Source organism: Pleuronectes platessa, chromosome 18 (genome assembly GCF_947347685.1).
Source record: "Pleuronectes platessa chromosome 18, fPlePla1.1, whole genome shotgun sequence".
Lineage (NCBI taxonomy): Eukaryota > Metazoa > Chordata > Actinopteri > Pleuronectiformes > Pleuronectidae > Pleuronectes > Pleuronectes platessa.
In genome coordinates this window covers 1318816-1343307 of record NC_070643.1, presented here as the reverse complement: position 1 = coordinate 1343307, position 24492 = coordinate 1318816, and the positions used below count along the sequence as shown (strand labels likewise).

General features: G+C 41.2%; 1 protein-coding gene across 2 annotated transcripts; it reads right to left on the bottom strand.

Annotated features, from left to right (window-relative positions):
* Positions 1–192: 192 nt before the first annotated feature.
* On the bottom strand, positions 193–24127 carry si:dkey-81h8.1 (uncharacterized protein LOC100034657 homolog). Of its 2 annotated transcripts, none has more exons than XM_053447546.1 (8): positions 23999–24127; positions 21074–21170; positions 20672–20785; positions 18524–18580; positions 16324–16461; positions 10913–11026; positions 10232–10315; positions 193–3471 (listed from the first exon to the last, which is right to left on the bottom strand). In XM_053447546.1, exons 2-8 carry the CDS (start codon positions 21167–21169, stop codon positions 3364–3366), a joined length of 711 nt encoding a protein of 236 aa, XP_053303521.1. In that variant the 5' UTR covers position 21170; positions 23999–24127; the 3' UTR covers positions 193–3363. The 2 variants fall into 2 exon arrangements, with proteins under 2 accessions (XP_053303521.1, XP_053303520.1); XM_053447545.1 differs by having other exon boundaries at positions 21074–21173; positions 23999–24110.
* Between the last annotated feature and the right edge of the window lie 365 nt (positions 24128–24492).

Here is a 24492-nt window from a genome sequence, read left to right as displayed (position 1 = left end):
CGACGCCATTATAACTTTAATTATCTCATTAATCAGCATTCTGATGGTATGTCACATTCAGTCTCGTTTAGTTAGACATTATGCTTTGAATGGTTGTTACTTGTTAAGAATAGAAAAGTGTTTTCCATTTACCATTTATTTATTTGCATTGATTAAAATGTTCATTATATTCATTTACAATAAATCATGCCATCCTGTGGTTTACACAAATACAACAAGCCTGTGCAGGAAAACTGTGACACGAGGCTCAGTAAATTTCAGAGAATACTGACATTACGAGTCTCAGCCTCTCAAATTGTATGTGAAATGAGTGTGACAAAGTAGAGGAAGGCTAGATATAGAATCACTTCTTTACAAAAGTTCTCACCAGGAAAGTGAGGAGAGCAGTGCCACAATAATCTCAGTTTTCATCTAAATGTGAGCTCAGTATAGGTGCTTCCTGTTTAAATGGCTTCACATATAGCTTTGTTATTCAGAGTTTGTAAGTAGATAATAATAATAGATCACAAATGATTTATCCTTTGTGATCACAACATACAATACATATCTCACTGTATCCAGAGATGGGCAGTATTTCTATTACTTGTATTTGAAATACGCATTTCAAGTACTTTGAGTATTTTGTAATTTGTATTTGATAGGGCCGATAAAAAATTGAATGTAATTTGTAACAAAATACTTTAGAGTGGAGTAATTTTGTATTTAAAATACTCAAAATACTTTCTGTACGAATCAAAAAATGGTTCACGAGTATGCATCAATTAACAAAATGCAGTGAATGAACAGAAGAGAAATTTAAATCAAATCAATATTTGGTGTGACCACCCTTTGCCTTCAAAACAGCATCAATTCGTCTAGGTAGACTTGCACACAGTTTTTGAAGGAACTTGGCTGGTAGGTTGTTCCAAACATCTTGGAGAACTAACCACAGATGTTGTGTGGATGTAGGCTTCCTCAAATCATTCTGTCTCTTCATGTAATCCCAGACAGACTCCATGATGTTGAGATCAGGGCTCTGTGGGGCCATACCATCACTTCCAGGACTTCTTGTTCTTCTTTACGCTGAAGATAGTTCTTAATGACATTGGCTGTATGTTTGGGGTCGTTGTCCTGCTGCAGAATAAATTTGGTGCCAATCATACGCCTCCCTGATGGTATTGCATGATGGATAAGTATCTGCCTGTATTTCTCAGCATTGAGGATACCATTAATCCTGACCAGATCTCCAACTCCATTTGCAGAAATGCATCCCCAAACTTGCAAGGAACCTCCACCATGCTTCAGTGTTGCCTGCAGACAAACTGCCTTCTTCTACAGCCAAATATTTCAACTTTTGACTCATCAGTCCAGAGCATCTGCTGCTATTTGTCTGCACCCCTGTTCCTATGTTTTCGTGCATAGTTAGGTCGCTTGGCCTTGTTTCCATGTCGGAGGTTTGGCTTTTTGGCTGCAACTCTTCCATGAAGACCACTTCTGATCAGACTTCTCCGGACAGTAGATGGGTGTACATGGGTCCTACTGGTCTCTGCCAGTTCTGAGCTGATGGCACTGCTGGACATCTTCCGATTTCGAAGGGAAATAAGCTTGTTGTATTTTTCATCTGCTGCAGTAAGTTTCCTTGGCCAACCACTGCGTCTATGATCCTCAGAGTTGCCCGTTTCTTTGTGCTTCTTCAAAAGAGCTTGAGCAGCACATCTGGAAACCCCAGTCTGCTTTGAAATCATTGTCTGGGAGAGACCTTGCTGATGCAGTAGAACTACCTTGTGTCTTGTTGCTGTGCTCAGTCTTGCCATGGTCTATGACCTGTGACATCAAACTGTCTTTCACAACCTCACACTGGAAGCAGAGTTTGTTCCTCACCCAGTTTGAAGCCTCCTACACAGCTGTTTCTGTTTCAGTTAATGACTATGTTTCAACCTACATGTGAAATTGATGATCATTAGCACCAGTTTGGTATAATTGGTTGATCATACACCAGACTATAATCCTACAAATCCCTAACTTTGTGCAAGTGTACCAATGAGAATTGATGCTGGTTTGAAGGCAAAGGGTAGTAACACCAAAGATTGATTTGATTTAGATTTTTCTTTTGTTCGCTCACTTTCCATTTTGTTAATTGATGAAAATAAACCGTTAACACTTCCATTTTTCAAAGCATTCTTAGTTCACAGCATTTTTTCACACCTGCCTTAAAACTTTTGAACAGTACTGTATACATACATAATCAATCAAATTGTTGTAACACTGACATTCTGTGACTGTTCTTCCTTTTTTGTGGGGTTCAGCAGAGCTTTGTGTACAGTATAGCCCAAACCTGAATGCTCTACTATACCAAATTGTGAGAAAACGGAAAATCCAGAAAAAGTATTTTCTATATTTTAAATACAAAATACATGTATTGTATTTTGTTACATTTTCTGGCACCAGTATTTTGTATTTTATTTTGATACATTTATTTGAGGGGTATTTTGTATTTTGTAACAAAATACATTTTGATGTATTTTTGCCCATCCCTGACTGTATCCATGAAAAGTGATAGATATATATTCCCATACCTCAGCCTCTGCTGCTAACAGTTTAAACATTCTGTTTTAATCTGTTTTTTCTGAGTCTCCCAACATTGCTTGGCTGCTGTAACTTTTTCATCAGTTCACTGTAGACTGGCATTAAGAAGACTTGAGAATACCATTATATAAACTCAATGTTACTTTAATAACTGAGAAACAAGTTATTTCAGCAATGAATTATGTTTTGGTTAAATACATTTGAGACTTTTTAAAGGCAAAATAGTACATGGTTACAAATAGAATCTACATTCATTCTAATTGACACTAAATGTGAACACTCTATTAGTGAAGTGCATATACCCTAGACCCCATTTGCTTTCTTCTTACTATGAGAACATGGTCTTTATACGTGCAGCAAATAGACCATACTCACACCGCTGCCACTTTCCTCTGATATTACGCTCAGGTCCCCTGTGTACCAGATATCCATTGTCTTTTCAGTAACTGATTGGTTATCGATCTATGAAATTATAACAGTTTGTCAGATTCCCTGTGTTTATATGATTTATAAGCCTGAATCACAGCAGTACAACATTATTTTGTCCATAATAGCATTTTAGCTTCCCACTCTAAGTGTGATTTCAGAGGAAAATGGCAATCTTGTGGATATGGTATATTGAGTATTTGATACACTGATTCGAGTCACTTTGTCACCTGAGATGATGCATGTGTCATCAGGATAAACAAGTCTTAATTATAATGACCAGAGGGCTGACAGGAGTAGTTTTTCCTAGTTGACATCCATATTCCCTCTATGTCTGACATGACATGACACAAGGGGCAGTGAGTGCTGAGTTCAGGGTTGTGTAGCCACAGCCTCTATAGGCTCCACCTGGGGTTCAGTGGGTGGGGTGGAGATGTCCTCCATCTGCTCTGAATCTGGTTCAGTCACAACTACAGCCACCTGCTGACACACAAAACAAAAGATGAAGTGTGAACATGGCTTCCAGAAAATACAAACATCTGCATGCCGAAGTATCCTAGGGCAAGATGCTGAACCCCTCATAAATGTTGAATGCACTAATTGGAAGTCGTGTAAGTGTGTTGTGTTTGCTTTGAGAGAACACTGACGCTCAAATCCTACTCTAATAATAATAGCTAGATTTTATATCACACCCGAGGTCGATTTACATGTTTCCATGGGGACAAAACACAAAAGATAATATTTTTTTGTACAAAACAGGATAAAAATAAACCACACTTAAAGCAGGGTGGAGTGTTAACGGAGGCCAAATGTCATATCCTGGTGTTTCCGAAGTTTTTTGAAGCTTTCCAGAGAGCATTGATGATTTGTTGTGATCACGTCGTGGCTGTACGACGGAGGGCCGGTTAGACACCACAGTCGGGATGGCATGGTCGGTGCCCTGTGCACATAGCGATGTATTAATCCCAGGGATTTAATGATCGCAAGGCAGTTTGGATTGAAGTGGCAGACCAGATTCAGGCCTTCCCTTTGTTTTGGCCCTCCATGGCATTTTAATAGCTTGTGATTATTCCCCTCTTAGTTGGAAGGTAAGTTATGACATTTTATATTTTGTATCTTATTTTGAAATTAAATGTTTAAAGAAGTGCGTACGTGCTCCGTGTGTGCTTAGCGTCAGTCAGTTAGGATGGAGCAGTCAAGGCAGTCGCACACAGTAGGGGAGAGCGGGGTAATGTGGGACATTTTTTACATTTGCTCCCCTCTAGGCGAGCTAAACTGATATATCAGTAAAATTTACACATTTCCCATTAATTCAGGATGTTTTCTAGCAATATAAATGATCAGAATGTCTTCAGGACAAAGGGCAGTGAAAATATGATTGTTTTAAAAAAAGTGGTCTTGTGTCCCACTTTACCCCGTAGCCGGGGTAAAGTGGGACACTTACTTTTTCCACTTTAAAACTACCATAACAACACATGTTGTACTCCCGACAGCTAGATTGACAACCACTAATATCAGACTAGTAGGCTCTATCCAAGATGGCGCTGCGTGAGTGGCAGCCTGTTACAGCAGCTCTCACTTTCCGTACCTCTTTTTAGTGTGTAAATAGTGTTTTTAGTGTATTTTTCTTGTTGTTTTTTTTTTACCTCATTGACACTTTAAGCAAGTGCGCAGCTATGGATGTTCACATTTTAACATTCGTAGTTTGCTCCTTGCTGTTTTCGGCACTTTTTGGTGTGGCTGTGGGGAACCCATTCAACCAAGGCTCCATTGTTTACACCCGTGATCAGCTGTTGGGCCTGCGCCACACACCCCTTCTCTGCGCGGAGCGGCCGGAGATCCTCGAGGAGTTACGGAGGAGGAAAAGAGGATGCAGAGCGGGAGTGAAGCGCAGGGAGCGGAAAAGACGGTTTAAACCATGTTTACCGTCTGTCATCATGGGGAATGTAAGATCTCTCCCAAACAAGATGGAAGAGTTGACGGCGCTGACCCGACTGCAGAGGGAATACAGGGTATGCAGCCTCATGTGCTTCACAGAGACGTGGCTGACTGAACTTTCTCCGGACTCACACGTAAATCTGGACGGCTTCCAACTCGTACGAGCGGACCGAAAAGCAACGGAGTGCGGTAAGAAGAAAGGAGGGGGGATCGCTGTGTTGGTTAACGATAGATGGTGCCACCCGGGACACATCAGCGTGAAGGAGATACTCTGCACCAGAGATTTGGAGCTGTTAGCGGTCAGCATGCGGCCATACTATCTCCCGAGGGAGTTTTCACATGTTATTGTTGTGACTGTGTACATCCCCCCCTCGGCGGTCGCTGCTGTAGCTTCAGATCGTATCCACACAGTTATCTCGCATCTTCAAAGCCAGCACCCCCAAGCCCTCCTCCTCATCTCCGGTGACTTCAACCATGCCCCTCTGTCCTCTGCTCTTCCCACCTTCACCCAGTACGTGAACTGCCACACTAGAGAAAATAAAACTTTGGACCTACTGTATGCAAACATCAAGGATGCATACACCTCATCCCCCCTCCCCCCGCTTGGTCGCTCGGATCACAACCTCGTTCACCTCGTCACGGACTACACCCCTGTGGTGAATAAACAACGACCTGTGAAGAGGCTTGTTAAGGAGTGGTCTGAGGAGACCAGTGCTAGGCTCAGAGACTGCTTCGAGACTACAGACTGGGATGCACTCTGCAGCCCCCACGGCACTGATATTGACAGCATGACCCACTGTATCACTGATTATATTAACTTCTGCGAGGAGAACACTGTGCCCTCCAAGCTGGTACGGTGTTTTCCCAACAACAAACCCTGGGTGACCCCCGAGATAAAGACCCTGCTGAACGAGAAGAAGAGGGTCTTCAGTTCGGGGGACAAAGAGGAGCTGCGCAGAGTCCAGAAGGAACTCCGGCTGATGATCAGGAAGGGGAAGGACAGCTACAGGAAGAAACTGGAGAAGCGGCTGGAGCAGAACAACGCCAGGGACGTCTGGAGAGGGCTGCAGACCATCGCAGGCCACGGAAAAGGTGTGGGAAGACAACAACCCAGCGGGGACAAGGACTGGGCAGACGAACTGAATCTGTTCTTCAATAGATTTGATTCCCCTCCCCCCGCCCCCTCTTCACACCTCTCCTGGCCAGCCCCCCCCCCCCCCCTCCTCAGCCTGCCACCTTCGACACCTGACCCCCACCAGCCCACCCCCACCCCATCTCCAGATCATCATCCCCCCTTGATACTCTCACCACTCCTCACCCCCACACCCCCACCCCAATCATCCTCCACCCCCCTCTCTATAACAGATGATCAGGTGAGAAGCCAACTCAAGAAGATCAAGGCTAGGAAGGCCCCGGGCCCGGATGGTATCAGCCCAAGACTGCTCAAGGACTGTGCTGACCAGCTCTGTGGTGTGATCAGGCATTTGTTCAATCTAAGCCTGAGCCTGGAGAAAGTCCCAGCCCTGTGGAAGACCTCCTGTGTGGTCCCGGTGCCGAAGACGCCGCGCCCCAAGGAGCCAAACCACTTCAGGCCAGTTGCCTTGACTTCTCACCTGATGAAGACGATGGAGAGGATTATCCTGAGACACCTACGACTGCTGGTGGGCACACAGCTGGACCCCCTGCAGTTTGCTTACCAGCCTGGGATTGGGGTGGACGACTCAGTTACCTACCTGCTGCACAGATCCCTGCTACACCTGGAGGACAGCAGGAACACTGTGAGGGTCATGTTTTTTGACTTCTCAAGTGCATTCAACTCCATCCAGCCTTCACTGCTCAAAGTGAAGATGGAGAACGTGGGAGTGGACCAACACCTGGCTGCATGGACAACGGACTACCTCACAAAGAGACCACAGTATGTGAGGCTCCATCACTGTGTGTCTGACGTGGTGCTCTGCAGCACAGGTGCCCCTCAGGGTACGGTGCTCTCCCCTTTCCTCTTCACCCTCTACACCTCCGACTTCACCCACAACACCACACACTGCCACATCCAGAAGTTCTCTGATGACACAGCCATCGTTGGATGTGTTCCGGAGGGGAATGACCTGGAGTACAGGGCGGTCATCACTGACTTCGTCAGCTGGAGTGAGCTGAACCAGCTTCAGCTGAACACCAGCAAGACGAAGGAGATGATCGTGAACTTCCGGAAAAAAGCATCCTACTTAACACCAGTGAACATCCAGGGATTGGACATAGAGGTGGTGGAGAGCTACAAATTCCTGGGTGTTCACCTTAACAACAAACTGGACTGGTTGGACAACACACATGCCCTCTATAAGAAGGGCCAGAGCCGCCTCCATCTGCTGAGGAGGCTGAGGTCCTTCGGAGTGTGCAGGGCTCTCCTCAGGACTTTTTATGACTCTGTGGTGGCCTCAGCCATCTTCTACGCGGTGGTCTGCTGGAGGGGGGGTAGCACGGACAGAGACAGGAGCAGGCTCAACAGACTGATAAGAAGAGCGAGCTCTGTCCTGGACTGTCCTCTGGACTCCATTGAGGAAGTGGGGGACAGAAGGATGTTAGCCAAGCTGGCGTCCGTCATGGGCAACACCTCTCACCCCCTACATGACATTGTGGGGTCCCTGAGCAGCTCCTTCAGCAGCAGACTGTTACACCCACGGTGTAAGAAGGAGAGGTTCCGCAGGTCCTTCATCCCGGCCGCAGTCAGGCTCTACAACACCAGCACCACCTGATAATGTTGTAGTCCCTGTCGATTATCTCCATCTCCACTCAACCTCTCACCATAGCTGTATTTGTATTTTTATTTTTCTTATTTATGTTTGTATTTTTGTTTTACTCAGTCCACTACCAAGCACAATATTTATTTACAACACTTTACATCTATATTTATATCATGGTCACTTAAAATGGTTACATTGCATTATTTATATTTCCAGTATGCTATGTTGTAGTATTATTTATATTATGGTCACTTACTTTTTGAATTATTTTTCTGTATCATGGTCACTACTGTTGAAATATTACTTATAATATTTTTGTTTTCATTACAATAACACTTACATCATTCCACTTTATCCCCAGCACCTGCTTTTGCACAGTGTCTGTTTTGCAGGTTGTTTGTTATCTGTTCGTTATCTGTACTCTTATTATGTGTAGTTTGAGTAGTGTACATATTGTGATCTTTTTTATTTGTGCTTCGGCACTGTTACTTTAATTCTGTTTTCCTTTATTGCTGTAACAAGTGAATTTCCCCATTGTGTGGATAAATAAAGAAATCTAATCTAATCTAATCTAATCTAATCTAATAGTAACAGAATCATGGGGATTGGTCAATTAAGCACATTTATGATTATTATGATTCATGTGATCTCTTGCACACCCTAGTTTACCTGGACATTGTTTCTCTGTCCAATTGGCAGGGACAGGGATATTGATTTTCTCTGCGTATTCAAATGCCAGTTCATGGCACTTAACTGGAGCAAGGCTATGGAACTGGTCAGCTAGTTGTTTCAAGTGTTTGGCAAGCTCCTCCTCCATCTCATCTGTGAATATTCTCTTTACCTCAGCTACTGCACCCCAGGCTACTGCGTTTACTTTCCCTTTCTCTTTTTTCTTTATGAATCTTTTGAGGGTTGTCTTGTCAATATTTCTATCCCTTCCAGCTTTTGTTAAGGACTTCTTTCCTTGCATGACCTCAGCGGCTGCACTCTCCATGTCTGCGAGGGGTGTATGGCCCCAGGTTGTCTTCCTGGTGTAGTTTCTTGGCATGATGGCGATTCTACAATGTTTATGTTTAGAAGACAGGGGTCTGAGAGAAACAGGTTTCCTTATAACATTCAAATGACCACAAAAAGTCATAAAATTGAAGTGATGTTTATGTATAATATTATTTTTGGGGCCTTTTTCATTTCCATTAACCCATCTTTTAATTATTTATTTAAACTATATTTTATTATATTGCCATAGTTTAATATACTCCTGGCCATTTTCTTCTCCTCAGCTTTTGCATGCTTGTGTTTAGATGCCCAGTTTCTTACATGGTTCTATTTTTTTGTTATCGACATTCAGGGAATTTGGCCCATTTCCCCAGTCTTAGAGAGATAGGCTTGGTGGAAGAGAATATATGGATATTCTCAGCAATCTTGTGCAGGAGTTTGACAGGCACATTCAAGATTTCAGAGACAATGCAACTGTTTTTGAAAAACAAGTTCAGAGAACTTTCCTTACTGTCTTCTACAGATGTGTTCCATCAGACAGGTATGCAAAGATCCGCAAACAAGCAAAGGTAATGCTGTCCCTCTTTGGAAGTACCTACTTTTGTGAGCAGACTTTCAGTGTGATGAATCTAAACGTGAAAGCTGAGAAACTCACTGTCTGACTTTCACCTCCTTGACATCCCAACTCTGTCATTGAGAAAGTTGGATCCTAATATCGAAAAGACTTTTGAAAAAGTCTTCATGTCTTCCACTGATATTGCAAGTGATTGCAAGTGATGACTGTACAAGGCTGTCAAGAATGTAATACAGAAGGTCTGTTATATGGAGGGAGTTTTGATGATGTGCTCCTTCAATGTTGCTCAATGTAAAGTTAATTTCCAATATTGATTTGTAACATTCAATGGTGTCACTATGACATTTAACTTAGTATTTCTGTTACACTTGACAGAAGTGGACAACACAGTTGTTTTCAACTTAATTATCGAAAAGCCCCTTAAGTTGTATGAAATTTTTCAGAAAGTTGTCTTTCCTTTTAAATATGTTAATGTTCCCGAAAAGATACATAGAGGAGTTTTATGTTTATGAGTGTTATGTTTTCTAGACAATCATCCCTGCACATTAATTAGATCAAAAATATAGATTTTCTGTAAAATATAATTTTACAGAAAATTATACACAACTATACACGAAAAATATTTAAATGTGGATGACTGACCCAAACCCGCTAGGAACCGTTTGGACCTAACAGGCTCAGGTGGCGGCTTGGCTAGTTTTTTATTGGGCTTGGATGGGTTCAGATAGAAAATGCTGCCTGAGCTGCACTCTGCTACATATGGCTCTGAAGCAATTGAAGAAAAGTTTTGGAGGTATAGCAAAAGTATTGTGAGGTAAGGTATTTCCTGCTTTGACTTGAAGAGCAGGCAGCAGGTGTGAACACAACTGAAATGCTCTATTGTCATTCAGAGCACAAATCAGAGATATGTGATACCATACAAAGTGTATTATGGAGGGGATGATGGTAGTCATGGCCATCCACAAAAATGTATTTCGTTCATATTAAATGTTACCTGAGATGGTTCAGCTGCAGCAGCCTGAACAGCTGGAGCAAGTGGGGGGCGGGTCTGTGGATAGACAGGTCTCTGGCTGGAAGCCTGGGCGGGATGGACACACACAGATTTATACAGAATATAATTACATATATGTGCAGATATAATGTAATGTAACGCAGTTGTTATTGCTGCGAAACAGGCGCTTATCTTTCTGTTTATATTCCTGAGTTGTTGGTTGATGAAGATCCGCAGTTAAACTCCCAGACTGGAGTTTTAAAATATACGTTTTGAACACTGGACATTGGACTGTGGGAAACACACACACACACAGACCTTTTCCTATTCTTTGGTTATTTTTGTTCAATTAATATGAAGTCAAATTTAACATGTTCTTAAGTGTTCATGTCTTCTCTGTTCAAACGTTTGTGTTTTAATAAAACCAAGAAATGCCTCCATACTGCTCCTGTGGTGTGGTCCAAGTGTCCGTGAGCCCAAACATTCAAATTCGACTCGAAAAGGCAACATTTACACCATATTGTAAGCCCAAAAGTGTTATAGCGAAAGTAGCAATGCACCCTTCACGTGCCCTTGGGCGAGGCCTTGTGTTTATTGTGTGCGGCCCGTGTTACTAAATTGAGAAGTTTCCCTGCCCCTTCGAAGTCAAATATAACTTGATGAGGCTTAAGATATCAAGTTCACCTGAGTGGCACCAGCAGCGAGGACACTGAGTCCAAACAGCATAGCAGTGATACAGATCAACAGCTCCAACACCAGGAAGACCACCAGCGTCCCCAGGATCCCGTCAATCAACAGCTAAGTGTAGTCAGAAAACAGGAAAGTCTCAGGACATGTTTTTTATGAGTTTATGGCATTTTTGTCTTCTACATGCACTGATCAAGACATAACATCAACATGACCTATCTGACCAAAGTGTAACTTGTAACAGTAGTAAGTCACTTACTTTACACTTTTGCTCGATCAGCCCGGTGCATTTCCTGAAACAATGTTGCTGCAGTAAATAGTAAAGACAAAGAAACATGGAGTGTGCTTTTTCACAACATGTTGTGTCTACTATAAATTCATCTGGTTCATTTATGTGCAGTCATACATCAGTGATGTCTCTGTGTATACTACATAGCCAGTGTACACAAGCTAGGTTTACTCATTACCTCAACCAAAGACAAAAAACACACAGCCAATTTCCATGAAATGATGTAGAGGAGTGGAACATGACCCAAGGACCCTATTACATTTTAGGGTACATCCTGATCAGGGAAAAGATCAAAGAATTTATTTTACTTTCTTTTTTATTTAAATTTGTTTTAATTGTTTAATTGAGTAACTCATGGATCTTGATTTAAAAAAAAAAAATACACATAAAAGCTTCTTTAGGGGACTGATATTTATGAGTGTGTGCAATTTGGTGCAAATCCAGACCAAAATCTGGATCTAGTGAATAGAAATGTGGTTTCATAAGGGGACAGTTGGGTTTTGGTGGAGGTAAGCATTCTAATTGAGTGCCACTGGAGTTTTTATTATTCCTATTAATTTACAAAATAGGTGAAAAAGTGAAAAAAATTCTCCCTTATAGATCCCTTATATTTCCCCCCAAGACAGACTGTATTTCTAGAAATGGTACATCTGTTTAAAAACAAAAAGTTTAAGTCCAAATCATCCTGTGTAAATCATAATTTTTTACTATATTACTATATTACATAAATGTCTCTGAATAAGGTTTCAGTGTATTTGCTATTTGCTCATTCACCACAAAATCGACCTGAATAACATTGTCAGAATATGGTCTTGTAACAGCAGCTTGTTAGCAACCAAACTCAGCCAAAGACTGCTGTCCTAAGTGATCAGATCACAAGGGGACTGCATTAAGTTTGTCTTGTTTCACCTGGCATTAAATTGTGTCCTGTTTGTGTCTCCACATGTGATTAGATCTCACTTCCCCATTCTATATGCAACTAATAAAGTACGTCATTTGTGTTTGCACCGACCAAATTATGTTTTCACTCAGTATACATGTGTCCAATGATAGTGTTTGTGTGTGCCCAGGGCGGATGGGTGACGGTCCGGAGGGGGCATAGTGCTAGTCTTAAAAAGCCCATGATTAAAGAGCCACCAGCTCACGTTTCAAATAGATTCTCTACACTCAGCGAGGCACCTGCTGATAAAAAAACTCAAATTACTGGCGACATCAGGAAACACCAACAGCCAATCATATTTGCTGTAGTTTACCGTCTTCCCAGGGCTTTATACTGAATTTTTAACAGAATTCCCTGAGTTTTTATCAAACTTAGTCCTAAAGACCGATAAAATTATTATTGTTGGTGACTTTAATATTCATGTTGACAATAATAAAGATTGCCTTAGCGTAGCATTTATTTCGATACTAGACTCAATTGGTTTCAGTCAGTGTGTGCACAAACCTACTCATTGTTGTAACCACACACTTGACCTTGTATTATCGTACGGTGTCGGAATTGAAAATTTAACAGTACTTCCGCACAATCCAGTTCTATCAGACATAATTTAATAACCTTCGATTTTTCAATAACTGAATATATGCCACTAATAAAAAACTCATTTTCTAGATGTCTACCTGATAGTGCTGTAGCTAAATTTAAGGAAATAATTCCAATTACATTTAAACCTGTATTATCCGTAGATATAAAGAACAAATTCTTTAAAAACCCGAGCTCCATTGAGATCGACCACCTCGTCGATAGCTCTACAGACTCATTACGATTAACATTAGATTCAATAGCCCCTCTAAAAAAGAAAAATGTCAAACATAGTAAATTAGCTCCGTGGTATAATTCCCAGACAAATGAGTTAAAACAATTATCAAGAAAACTAGAAAGGAAGTGGCGCTCCAGCAACCCTGTTGAAAACCTCATAGACTGGAAGAATAGTATTAAAGAATATAAAAAGGCTCTCCACAAAGCAAGAGCCGCCTACTATTCAAAACTAATAGAAGAGAATAAAAACAACTCCAGGTTTCTCTTCAGCACTGTAGCCAGGCTGACAGAGAGTCACACCTCCACCGAACCCAGTAGTCCTCGATTCCTAAATAGCAATATCTTTATGACCTTTTTTAATGATAAAATTCTAACTATTAGAAATAAAATCAACCATCTCCTGCCCTCAATTGGCACTAATACCCTCCCAACAACAGAGATCTCAGAAACGGTTGAGAATCCTACCCATTACTTAGACAGCTTCTCTCTGATCACCCGTGATCAGTTTACCAAAATAATCTCAGGTTCTAAACCAACAACCTGTATCTTAGATTCCATTCCTACAAAATTACTTAATTGATAGTTCGTTACTTAACACAATCAATCTGTCATTATCATCAGGTTATGTACCACAGTCATAGCAGTAATCAAACCCCTTCTCAAAAAACCCACCCTAGACCCAAAAGTTTTAGCCAATTACAGACCAATATCTAATCTCCCCATCATGTCTAAAATCTTAGAAAAAGTTGTAGCCAATCAGCTGTGTGAGTTTCTCCAGGAAAATAATATATATGAAGACTTTCAGTCAGGGTTTAGATCCAATCACAGTACAGAGACAGCCTTGGCAAAAGTCACTAATGACCTTCTAATAGCCTCAGATCAGGGACTTGTGTCTGTCCTCGTTCTGCTAGATCTCAGTGCAGCATTCAACACAATTGACCATCAAATTTTATTACAAAGACTCAAACAGTTAACTAACATTAATGGAACCGCCCTTAACTGGTTTAAATCGTATTTTTCTGATCGCTCCCAATTCGTGCAAATTAATGATGAGTCATCTGTGCGCACCAAAGTTAACCATGGTGTTCCACAGGGCTCTGTGCTCTGCCCAATTTTATTCTCATTATATATGCTTCCACTAGGAAACATTATCAGGACACACTCGGTAAATTTCCACTGCTATGCGGATGAAACCCAGTTATACTTGTCAATAAAACCTGAACAAAGTAATCAATTAACTAAACTTCGAGCTTGTCTCAAGGACATAAAAACCTGGATGACCCGCAATTTTGTCTTATTAAACTCAGACAAAACAGAGGTTATAATACTTGGCCCCAAACACTTTAGAGATACATTATCTAATGATATAGCTGCGCTATACGACATTGCCCTTGCTTCCAATGAAACAGTCAGGAACTTGGGAGTGATCTTCGATCCTGATTTATCCTTTAATAGTCACTTAAAACAAATTTCTAGGACTGCCTTTTTCCACTTGCGTAATATCTCAATAATCAGACATGTCCTTTCGCAAAAAGATGCAGAAAAACTTGTCCACGCCTTTGTTACATCGAGACTGGACTATTGTAATTCATTATTATCAGGCTCCAGCAGTAAGTCGTTAAAGACTCTACAGCTTGTCCAAAATGCCGCAGCATGTGTCCTGATCAGAACAAAGAAAAGAGAGCACATTTCTCCAGTATTAGCATCGCTACACTGGCTTCCAGTTAAATCTAGAATAGAATTTAAAATTCTCCTCCTCACCTTCAAGGCCCTTAATAATATAGCGCCTTTTAACCTTAAATAGCTGCTAGTACCTTATAAACCCACTAGAGCACTCCGCTCCCAGAATTCAGGCCTACTTGTCATCCCTAAAGTCTCTAAAAGTAAAGTAGAAGCCAGAGCTTTCAGCCATCAAGCTCCTCTGCTGTGGAATAATCTACCACTTTCAGTTCAGGAGGCAGACACTATCTGTTCGTTTAAGAGTAGGCTCAAAACCTTCCTTTTTGATAAAGCTTATAGTTAGAGCTAATTAGTGTGGCAGAACGTAACTTGTTCTATTTTATGACACATGACACACGGAGCTTCTTTTTCCAGCTTCTCCTTCCTCTTCTCCATCCCTATCCCCCTTCCCCGGAATCCCTTTGCTTTATCACCCGCAGATCCAGGGCCTCTGTGGCCGCACCATGGATTGCGGTTTGTGGATCGTGCACCGGGGGTCGCGGTGTTGGATCCAGTGTGGCGGATTCTGTGTCATGTGGGCTGATCGTGGTGCTGGTGGCGGACCCTGTGATGTGTTGGCATTGGGTACGGGCGGTGGACCAGGACCGCGGCTCGTGGTGGGTCCTGGTGGACGGCGGTGGACGGTGACTGAGGACTGGATTGGCGTCTGGTCTGGATGGTGGATCGTGGTCCTGCTGGTTGCTGACCTGTGATTGCAGCGGGACTGCTTGGCATGCCATGTTGGGGGTTGTCCTTCGGGAGGTTTACCCTCATCAATGCTGCTAAAAACTTTAATCTGGATGATGTTTTCCTACACGTGGCATCTATTGCACTTCTGTCCGTCCTGGGAGAGGGATCCCTCACATGTGGCTCTCTCTGAGGTTTATATGTATTTTTACCCTGTTAAAAGGGTTTTTAGTAGTTTTTCCGCACTCTTGCTGAGGGTTAAGGACAGAAGATGTCACACCCTGTTAAAGCCCTATGAGACGAATTGTAATTTGTGAATATGGGCTATACAAATAAAATTGTATTTATTGATTGATATTTCAGAACAAGTGAGAAAGAAAGACAAAGATAGTGAGGAAAGTCAGTGTCAACATGGCCAGTTAGGAGCTATGTTTAGCTTGGAGGTTTTGAATATGACCCCCAATGATTTGATTTTTGTATTATTGCAATTCCACTTGTTATTGAAATTGTATAGTCCCTTACATTGGTCAAATGTCCAATAATGCCCCCTCTTTTTTTCAAATTTCAGTCAGGCTCATTTTTTTTTTTTAAATCAGTTTTTGAAGTCACACAATAATAATAATAAACAATATTAGACAAAATAATTGACTCCACTTTTAAAATTATAATCAGCGGAGTTGACACATTAAAGTCCAACATATCATAGGCAAAGACTGACACTATCAACTAATCGTGATCATTTAGTTATTTGTGTATATGAAATAAATGTTTATCACAAATGAGTAACAGTAGTTTTCACAGTGACATATGACATAAATAGTGTGATTAAAGCTAACAGACATAGAGAAAAGTGTTTTATGTATTTAGGGATACATTTCCGTCCTGCAAACATTGTTTCAGTCTTGCACCAGGCAAGACTTATATTTTCTAAAACAAGCACAGTTATAAAGACATTACCACGGCATGTAGCTCCAGTCTGCGACAGTGTTCACAGTGGTAAGAGTCCTGGCGGTAGGGGAGGTGTTTGGACATCAGACCCAGTGCAGCAGTGGCAAATGCGGCACTGATGAGATGCAGCACGAGCGTGCATTTCACCTGCAAATTAAGAAAACAGTGCACACGTACAATAGTGTTTGTTATCTTTATTTTGGTAACATATATTAAATACTGTCTTTATTACTACCACAGTACAAACACCACATCCTTTAATTTTTCTCTCACTCTCTCACTCTGTCACTCACTCACTCTCATTCACAGCTATCTAGTGAGGACACTCATTGGCATAACACAGTCCTTGGCCCCTTACCCTAACCATCCAAACTAAATGCCTATCCCTTAACCTAAATCAAGCAGAGTTAGAGACACTACACTCTGAGTATATATATGTAGTAGTAGAGGGTCCCTCAAGGTTTCGTCCTGCGTCCCCTCCTCTTCTCTCTGTACACCAACTCTCTCAGCTCTGTCATTCACTCACATGGCTTTTCCTACCATAGCTATGCTGATGACACCCAACTAATCCTGTCTTTTCCCCGATCTGAAAAATAGGTAGCAGCACGAATCTCTGCCTGTCTGACCGACATCTCTCAGTGGATGTCTGTACACCACCTGAAAATTAACCTTGACAAGACTGAACTACTTTTCCTCCCAGGGAAAGACTCTCCCACCGCTGACCTGACTATTAACTTTGACAACTCTGTGTTAACCCCCACTCAGACTGCTAGGAACCTGGGGTTGACACTCAAAAGCCAACTCTCCCTTACTGCCAACATTACTGTAACAACTCGTTCCTGTAGATTCATGCTGTACAACATCAGGAGAATACACCCCCTTCTCACTCAGAAGGCGATGCAGGTTCTGGTCCAGGCCCTAGTCATCTCACGCCTAGACTATTGTAACTCTCTCCTGGCAGGTCTACCTGCTAGTGCCATCCGACCTATGCAGCTCATTCAGAATGCAGCAGCTCGACTGTTTTTTAACCTAAATTCACTCGCACTCCTCCGCTCCCTTCACTGGTTACCAGTGGCTGCCCGCATCTGTTTCAAAACATTAGTACTTGCGTACCATGCTGTGAACGGATCAGGTCCAGTCTACATCCAGAACATGGTCAAACATAACACCCCATGCCGTTCACTCATCTCTGTGTCTGACAATCAGCTTATTGTTTCCTCACTGTGAGCTAAACACTCATCAAAATCACTACTGTTTGCTGTCCTGGTTCCTAAATGGTGGAATGAGCTTCACATCGACATCCGGACATCAGAAAGTTTACACATCTTCCGCCACAAACTAAAAACATACCTCTTCCGACTATACCTTGAATAACATTTTGAAACTAACAATTGAGTAGTACTTAGATGGCACTTACTTATAGCACTTTGTAGTTTATCTTTTATTTTGAAGAAATTGTACTTTCTTGATTCTTGCGGTTCTGGGTTTGTACCCTCATTGTTGAATGCACTTATGTAAGTCACCTTGGATAAAAGCGTCAGCTAAATGAAATGTAATGTAATGAAAATATATATATTTAGTTATGACATGAGAGGTCACTAGGACAGGCTAGGGTGGGGTTGTGCAATATATCTAAGAACAACAAAAGAAGGTTAAAAAAAAGGTGAGGATGTATTCTTCTTATAAACAGGCAACTCAGGTAATTCTCTTTCAAAATCAAAGTCAACGAACAAACGAAAAACATTCCAGAGGAGATAAAGATTCTTTCAACTGCACAGAATTTGAAAAACTCAACTTAAAGTGTCCACTTTTTCTCAAGCTACAGGGTATTCTTCCTCTGAATAGTTCTCATTCCCGTTCTGTTCTTTCCTTTATGCAGGCATTCTGGGAGCTGTAGTTTGTGCATCAGTGGCCATTTTGTGGTGTGGCAGCCGATCATGAATGGGAATGTAGCCCTCTAAAACATGGCCCCTTGTGATGCCACAATATATATATGTCAGGATATTTCTGTTAATTGCCCTCCCCCAACAATTTGATGACCATAGTGACACACAGAGCTGCAGCCCTATCTGCTGCTACTACCACTTCATCACAGTGAAACTCAAAGCTTCAGTGCTGAAGGGTGATCGGCTCATCTGTATCATTATAGAGTACTTGAAAAGGTCCAGACTGTATCACAAAGCTCTGCTTCTGTAGAAGCCAGACTTACCCAGATTAGAGTAGGTCTCCTCCCACTATGGACCAACACAGAACCAGACAGGGTCACCTAGAGGGGTTACAATACAACACACTTAAATACAGAATTTGGAAGAAATGTGAGTGTCTATAGTCAAGTCGATCATCATGCAGTTCTGACAAAAATAAGAGGCAGATGTTAACTGAGGTGGGATATACCTATGCATTGATTAACACTACCCACAGTTTCCCTGGCTCTAAAGCAGGGTTCTTCAACGTTTTTCCGGCCGGGGTCCCCCAAACTGGTGGAGAGATGGAGCAGGGACCCCATACTATATATATTGTATACAATTGTGTTTTATTTTAAACTGGGCCTAGTGCCATGTATAAACATAGCTACCCTGTTATTGTGCATTCAATACGAAGCTATTCAAATATTACACGAGTTCATATATTCATGTTTTTAATTTAAACATGTGCTAGGTACAGGGTGGCCATGCCACTGCCATTTATAAACAAACATCTTGCATACAACACTGAGCTATTAAAGTAATTCACAGATTCATTTTTTTATTTTAAAGATACATGTAGAAGAGACAGTGAATCCTCAAGCCATCTGTGGATGGCACACATACTCCAACATTAGTGAGATGTCGGACCCTTATGGGTGGCACACAACTTATCTAACCTTGGACGGATAGAGGTTGTCAGACAGAGGGTCAAATCAGCCTCTCAAAATGTCGGATTCATGTTAATGTGCATTTAAAGACATATAAATTTGTGGGAAAAAAATTGGTTAGAAAATAAATCAGATTATACAAATTATAAAAAATTGTCTACTCAACCAAACATTTGGCAAGCCCCCTGCAGTACCTCCGCGGATCCCCTAGGGGTTGCGGACCCCCTGTTGAAGACCTCTGCTCTAAAGCCATTCACAGACATGAACTCCAGAGGATGTCCACACAATTAGGTAGCACAACGTAGCAGGACATCCTCTGGTCGAACAACAAAGAAACCTTCGTAGCATTTAGATAAGGTGTGGCGCAGCATGCAGAGGCAAGACTAAGGGATGAATTTCGCTGTGGAGTATATTTTTTACAGCCGATTGACACTGGTGTCTGCCTTAATCACCAAAAGTTCTCTTGACATCTTCGTCAATATCTTCTATGTGTATGGGACTGCTATTTCACCACTACAAACAACTGGTTTAGTCCTTGCAGCATGCAATTGAAGGGAGTGACTGACTGCTGGAGAAGTGATTTTCAATATGTTAGGAAGGTCAGGGAATAAGAAAAGAAAAGAAAAAAGGAAAGAGAAAGAAAGCAAACGGAGGGCAGACGACTGTTGACTTATTTAATTTCACACAAAGGTGAGAGGTGATAGTAAAATAAGAATGTGGACTTGAACCAGAACGACATGTCCATTTATTTTTCCACACATAGTCAGATCTCGCTCAAAAACAACAACCACTTTGCAATAAAGGTCCCATACAGATACACTGCTAATAACACAAATTCACTGAACAACCTTTCACAATAAGGCAACTAAATATTATAGCTGACATTCACACAGGGTGATGATCTACCTGTTCTACAGCGGAGCTGTGTTTATACAGGGAGCTTTTTATCAATGTAAGGCTTAGAAATCTAAGATGGTATTTTTAAGGTTTGTTTTATACTTTAGGGAATTACTCGAATAAATGTTAAATAATTTTCTTTTTTGGCAATTGAAATGTGGCAAGATTTCATATTGTGCAAAATTAAGCATATCAGATTATTATTACTTATTATTATTTGGTATCTACTGTTAATTAGTGACTACCCTTATGAACACAACAGATTCCTTTGTATAGTTGACACTGTTATTTGCAGAATTCTTTTTTTTTATATACATTAGGGACATCATGAATCGAGAGAGGAAGGGGGCCCACAGAGACTGCTTGTGTATAGGGCCCAGAATCTTGTGCTACGACCCTGCCAATCGCTCACAGTAAATCCACAAGGATCTCTTGCAGTTTTTCTCACATGGGCTCATACGGACATTATTCAAAGTTTTACTCGGGGGCTGGCCAGAAAGTTTGGAGCCTCTCCCTTGGACATTTGTGTTCTCACATGGAGCTCCTTCAGAGAATTTCCAGAGATTCTAAAGGGTTCAGTACATATCCGAAAGCAGCTTAACTGACCTGTATGACAACAATCAGGAAAAGGGCCACATCCCCTGTAAAGTGGACCTCATGGATCTGGAGCACAGAGGCACTGAGACAAAGAATCAAAGCCCCAATAACAATCTGGATCGCCTGAGTGGGGGAAAAGTGGAGGAAGACAGTGCATGTAGCCTTATCAGAACAGAAATAGCTTTTTGTTTAACAAACTCATATGACAGATAATAGAGATAATAATCACTGACTGACAGCATATTTTGTATCTGGTCTGGAATGAATCTGTACTATATGCTTGCTCGTTGTGGTAACTATTAGGTTTCTCAATAATATTGTAAGTCTTGACCTTACGATGTAGATACTATTAATTAAAGATAATAAAAATGAATTGAACTGAATTGATTTTTAATTGAATTCAATGCTCACCCCCAGAGTCTTGGGCTCCATCTTGAGGTGGGACTGCAGTTGGCCTGGGGAGAGGGTCCCCACTGCAGGTATTGGGTCTTTATCATTAAGAGCCATCCTGCTGAAGAAAGACAAATGACACTTTTAACAGAACAGTAGATAGAGATGTATTGAGTCCAAGAGAAAGTAATGGGTAAGTTAGGTAAAATATAGCTACGGTGATATGATTGACCTCAGAGACTGGTCTGTCTAATGATGTGCCTTGGTTTAACAGAATTCGACTAGGTGCTGGCAGGAACATGCTAATGAGGAAGATATACCTTGATTACTAACACAAGGGAGGGACAGCTACTAACTGAAAGATGTACCAACGGTATATGCTCCAAGAGGAAAGAAACACCTTAATAGTGTCTCTTTATCTTTAGGAGTACTCACAAGCCGGGGTTTACTCGGAGCAAATACCTGCTTTGTGTTGTGGTATGCTCTGCACAATTATCTTGTATAGATATAATGTGTAATATACAATAAACATAATATATAGTGGCATATACAGTAATGTGTGAGTATGGTCAAAAATGATTTAACACATGTGTGTCCTTGTCTGCATGTACAGAGAGAGCGGCTCTACAGCGCCACTAGAGGGAGAAAATCCACAGGGTTACTTTGACACAGAAGCCCTGTGACTTAAAATTGATATGGTCTTCAAATGGTGCATAAACACAACAGGAACCCAACTGTCAAGCACAAATAAACACAAATAGACAAAAACAAATAAATACACAAATTAATAATTAAGTATTTAAATGCTGATTTCTAAAAGGTATGTAGATAATTCAGGATCCTTACTCTGACTGATGTTTCAACTTCGAGTACTGTGAGATGCAGGTTTAGGCTCAGAAATTGAATTTCTTAACTTTGGGTTGAACACTACAGCAACCTATAGGCAAAGGAAATCGTAAGCGACTCTACTTTCGATCAATCAATCAATCAAATTGTATTTGTTTAGCCCATATTCACAAATCACAATTTGTCTCAGGGTTTTAACAAGGTGTGACATCCTCTGCCCTACACAGACTTAATGTCTTCAATGCTGAAAGCAAATAATGGTGATGTTTATATCTTTTATTTAGTCAGTTTTGATCTTTTCACTCATACGACTTTCAGACGCAAAAACACGCTGGAAAAGACCTTGTCTAGAGTCAAATATGAATGTCCGGCTTGTGGACACCTGGATGACACCACAGGCTCAGTATGGAGGCATGTTATGTTTTTTCTGTTGTTTTATTAAGTCTGAAGTCCCTAATATCTCAGTTCTATTTTATTGCTAACTGGCTGCTACACCGTTTACCGCTTTGTGGACTCAAACACTTCACCTACCCATACAATGGCATAGTGCTGAGTAGATAATTCATTTTTCTGTGAACTATCCCTTAAACAATGTTTGTCAAAAACTGTCAGTGGTTTTATATTCTTAATGCAATAATTATTTAAGTGTGCTGCATTGTCTAAGATTTCTCTTATCCAAGAGTAACAAACTCAAGTTCAGCAGTTTTTAAAAACAAGCCCTTGAAGCTTGGATAATGAACCCTTAAGCATAATTTCTCTTTACATCCATGCATAATCTGGAGCACAAGCATGTTTTGCTTACAAAAAAAATCCAGATACAAAAAATAATGGATTGACATTGGTACAAAATTTTTGTCAGATGGACTAACTCATAAGGACACTTCTATTGACATAAGGACTTTATTCAAGCCTGAACATTTATCCAAAGGAATATAACTCAATATAATCACCAACGCTGCAGTCTCTTATCAAAATCAAAGAAAGATAGACATTGTGGAATTAGTATGTATATTGTATTTTTGCACATCTTCTTAAACTGCAGTGTGTTGAGCTTGCACGGTCGCCAAAGTAATCAAATTTAACACAATATACACTACAGCACTTGATTTTTTTCCTAAATTTTTTGTTGTTGTGCCTTCACAAAAACCTCTCTATTATTAATATTTTTGTCGTGTTACTGATGAATGTAGGCTATATGCATATTGGCATCGGTCTACTGCTGCAAGCCACGTTTCTCATAGCAATACAATGAAGTACTGAACTGAATAGAAAAATAAATCATGCATCTACATCATTTAGTGTGAGCTGGAATGAACAAACAGCAGTGTTATGTCCCAACACCATGTATGTCACTTTGTCCCTGTGGAACAATTCGGCTGAGGATGTTTTTCCAGGTGCAGTTATGTTGTCCCCTGATATATTTACCATACATTTACCATACGATGTGTTAGTCTGACTGTGACCACAATGTTATTGAGATGATCTCACTCAATCTCTTGCCTCAGAGATTAGTGAGCGTTTTCAAAATGGGATAATTTTCAATAGCATCTATAAACACTGGTGTGATAATAAACACGCTGCATGCAGGTGATGTGGAAATGTCTCATCTAGGCCTGTCTTTGTGAAGAAAGCCTGCAGACTGACTCCCAGCTCTGACAGGCAAACAGTCATGAGTCAGCAAAACCAAGGACCTCTGCTTCTCTAGCAGCCCAAATGCATGTATGAACAGAACGACCTCTGTAGGCTACAGCAGCGGCCATAGCACAAGTATTTCTGTGAACTCAGAGCAGAAACACAGAGTTGACATCCAGTCCTTCATGGAGTTTAGGATGAGCATACATGATCTCCGATGAGTGCGCAGCGGACCTGGCACCGCTCCAGGAGCCGACGCGACGTAACAAATGAATGTGAAATGTCCAGGTGTCCCACGTTGATTTATTGGATATACATGATCAGTATCCGAAGTAATGTTTCCATATACACACAAACATTTACGCAAAATGAACACTGACGCTTGTTTCCAAGGACACTCCGTCCCGTCTCAGACGACCTGTCCTTGTTTCTCCTGCGTGAGGAAATGCGGTGAACAGAGCATCTTACCTCAGCTGTGTTGTAGCAGCTCGACGAATCTCCTCGTGATGATACACCGCAGAATGTGCTCAGTGTGGCTCCTCTGGAGGCTGCAGCAGGGTGTGTTCAAGAGCTGGATGTCACTGCAGCAAAGTGATGCTGCCACTTTTTTATAGACTTAGCAGTCTGATGCATTCCAAAAGCATGACTGCAGCTTCCAGCAACCTGACCGTTGCATAACGCTAAATCTTAAAAACAAGTTGAACCCCCCCCCCAAAAAAAATCCAGATTCTGTGGAAATGCTACTAATTAATGTAAATAAATACTAAGTTTATACACAAAATAAATAAATATGCTATATACCCTGTACTTGCCAATTACTTATTCTGCCAACTGGCAAAGAGAGCTATCTTATTTCTGATAATTTTATACATATATTTAATGCCTCAAGGGGTTCTAAGAACTGTAATACCTTGGCATCAGGACGGACAGGGCCGGCCTTGGCAATGTTGGAGTCCTAGGCG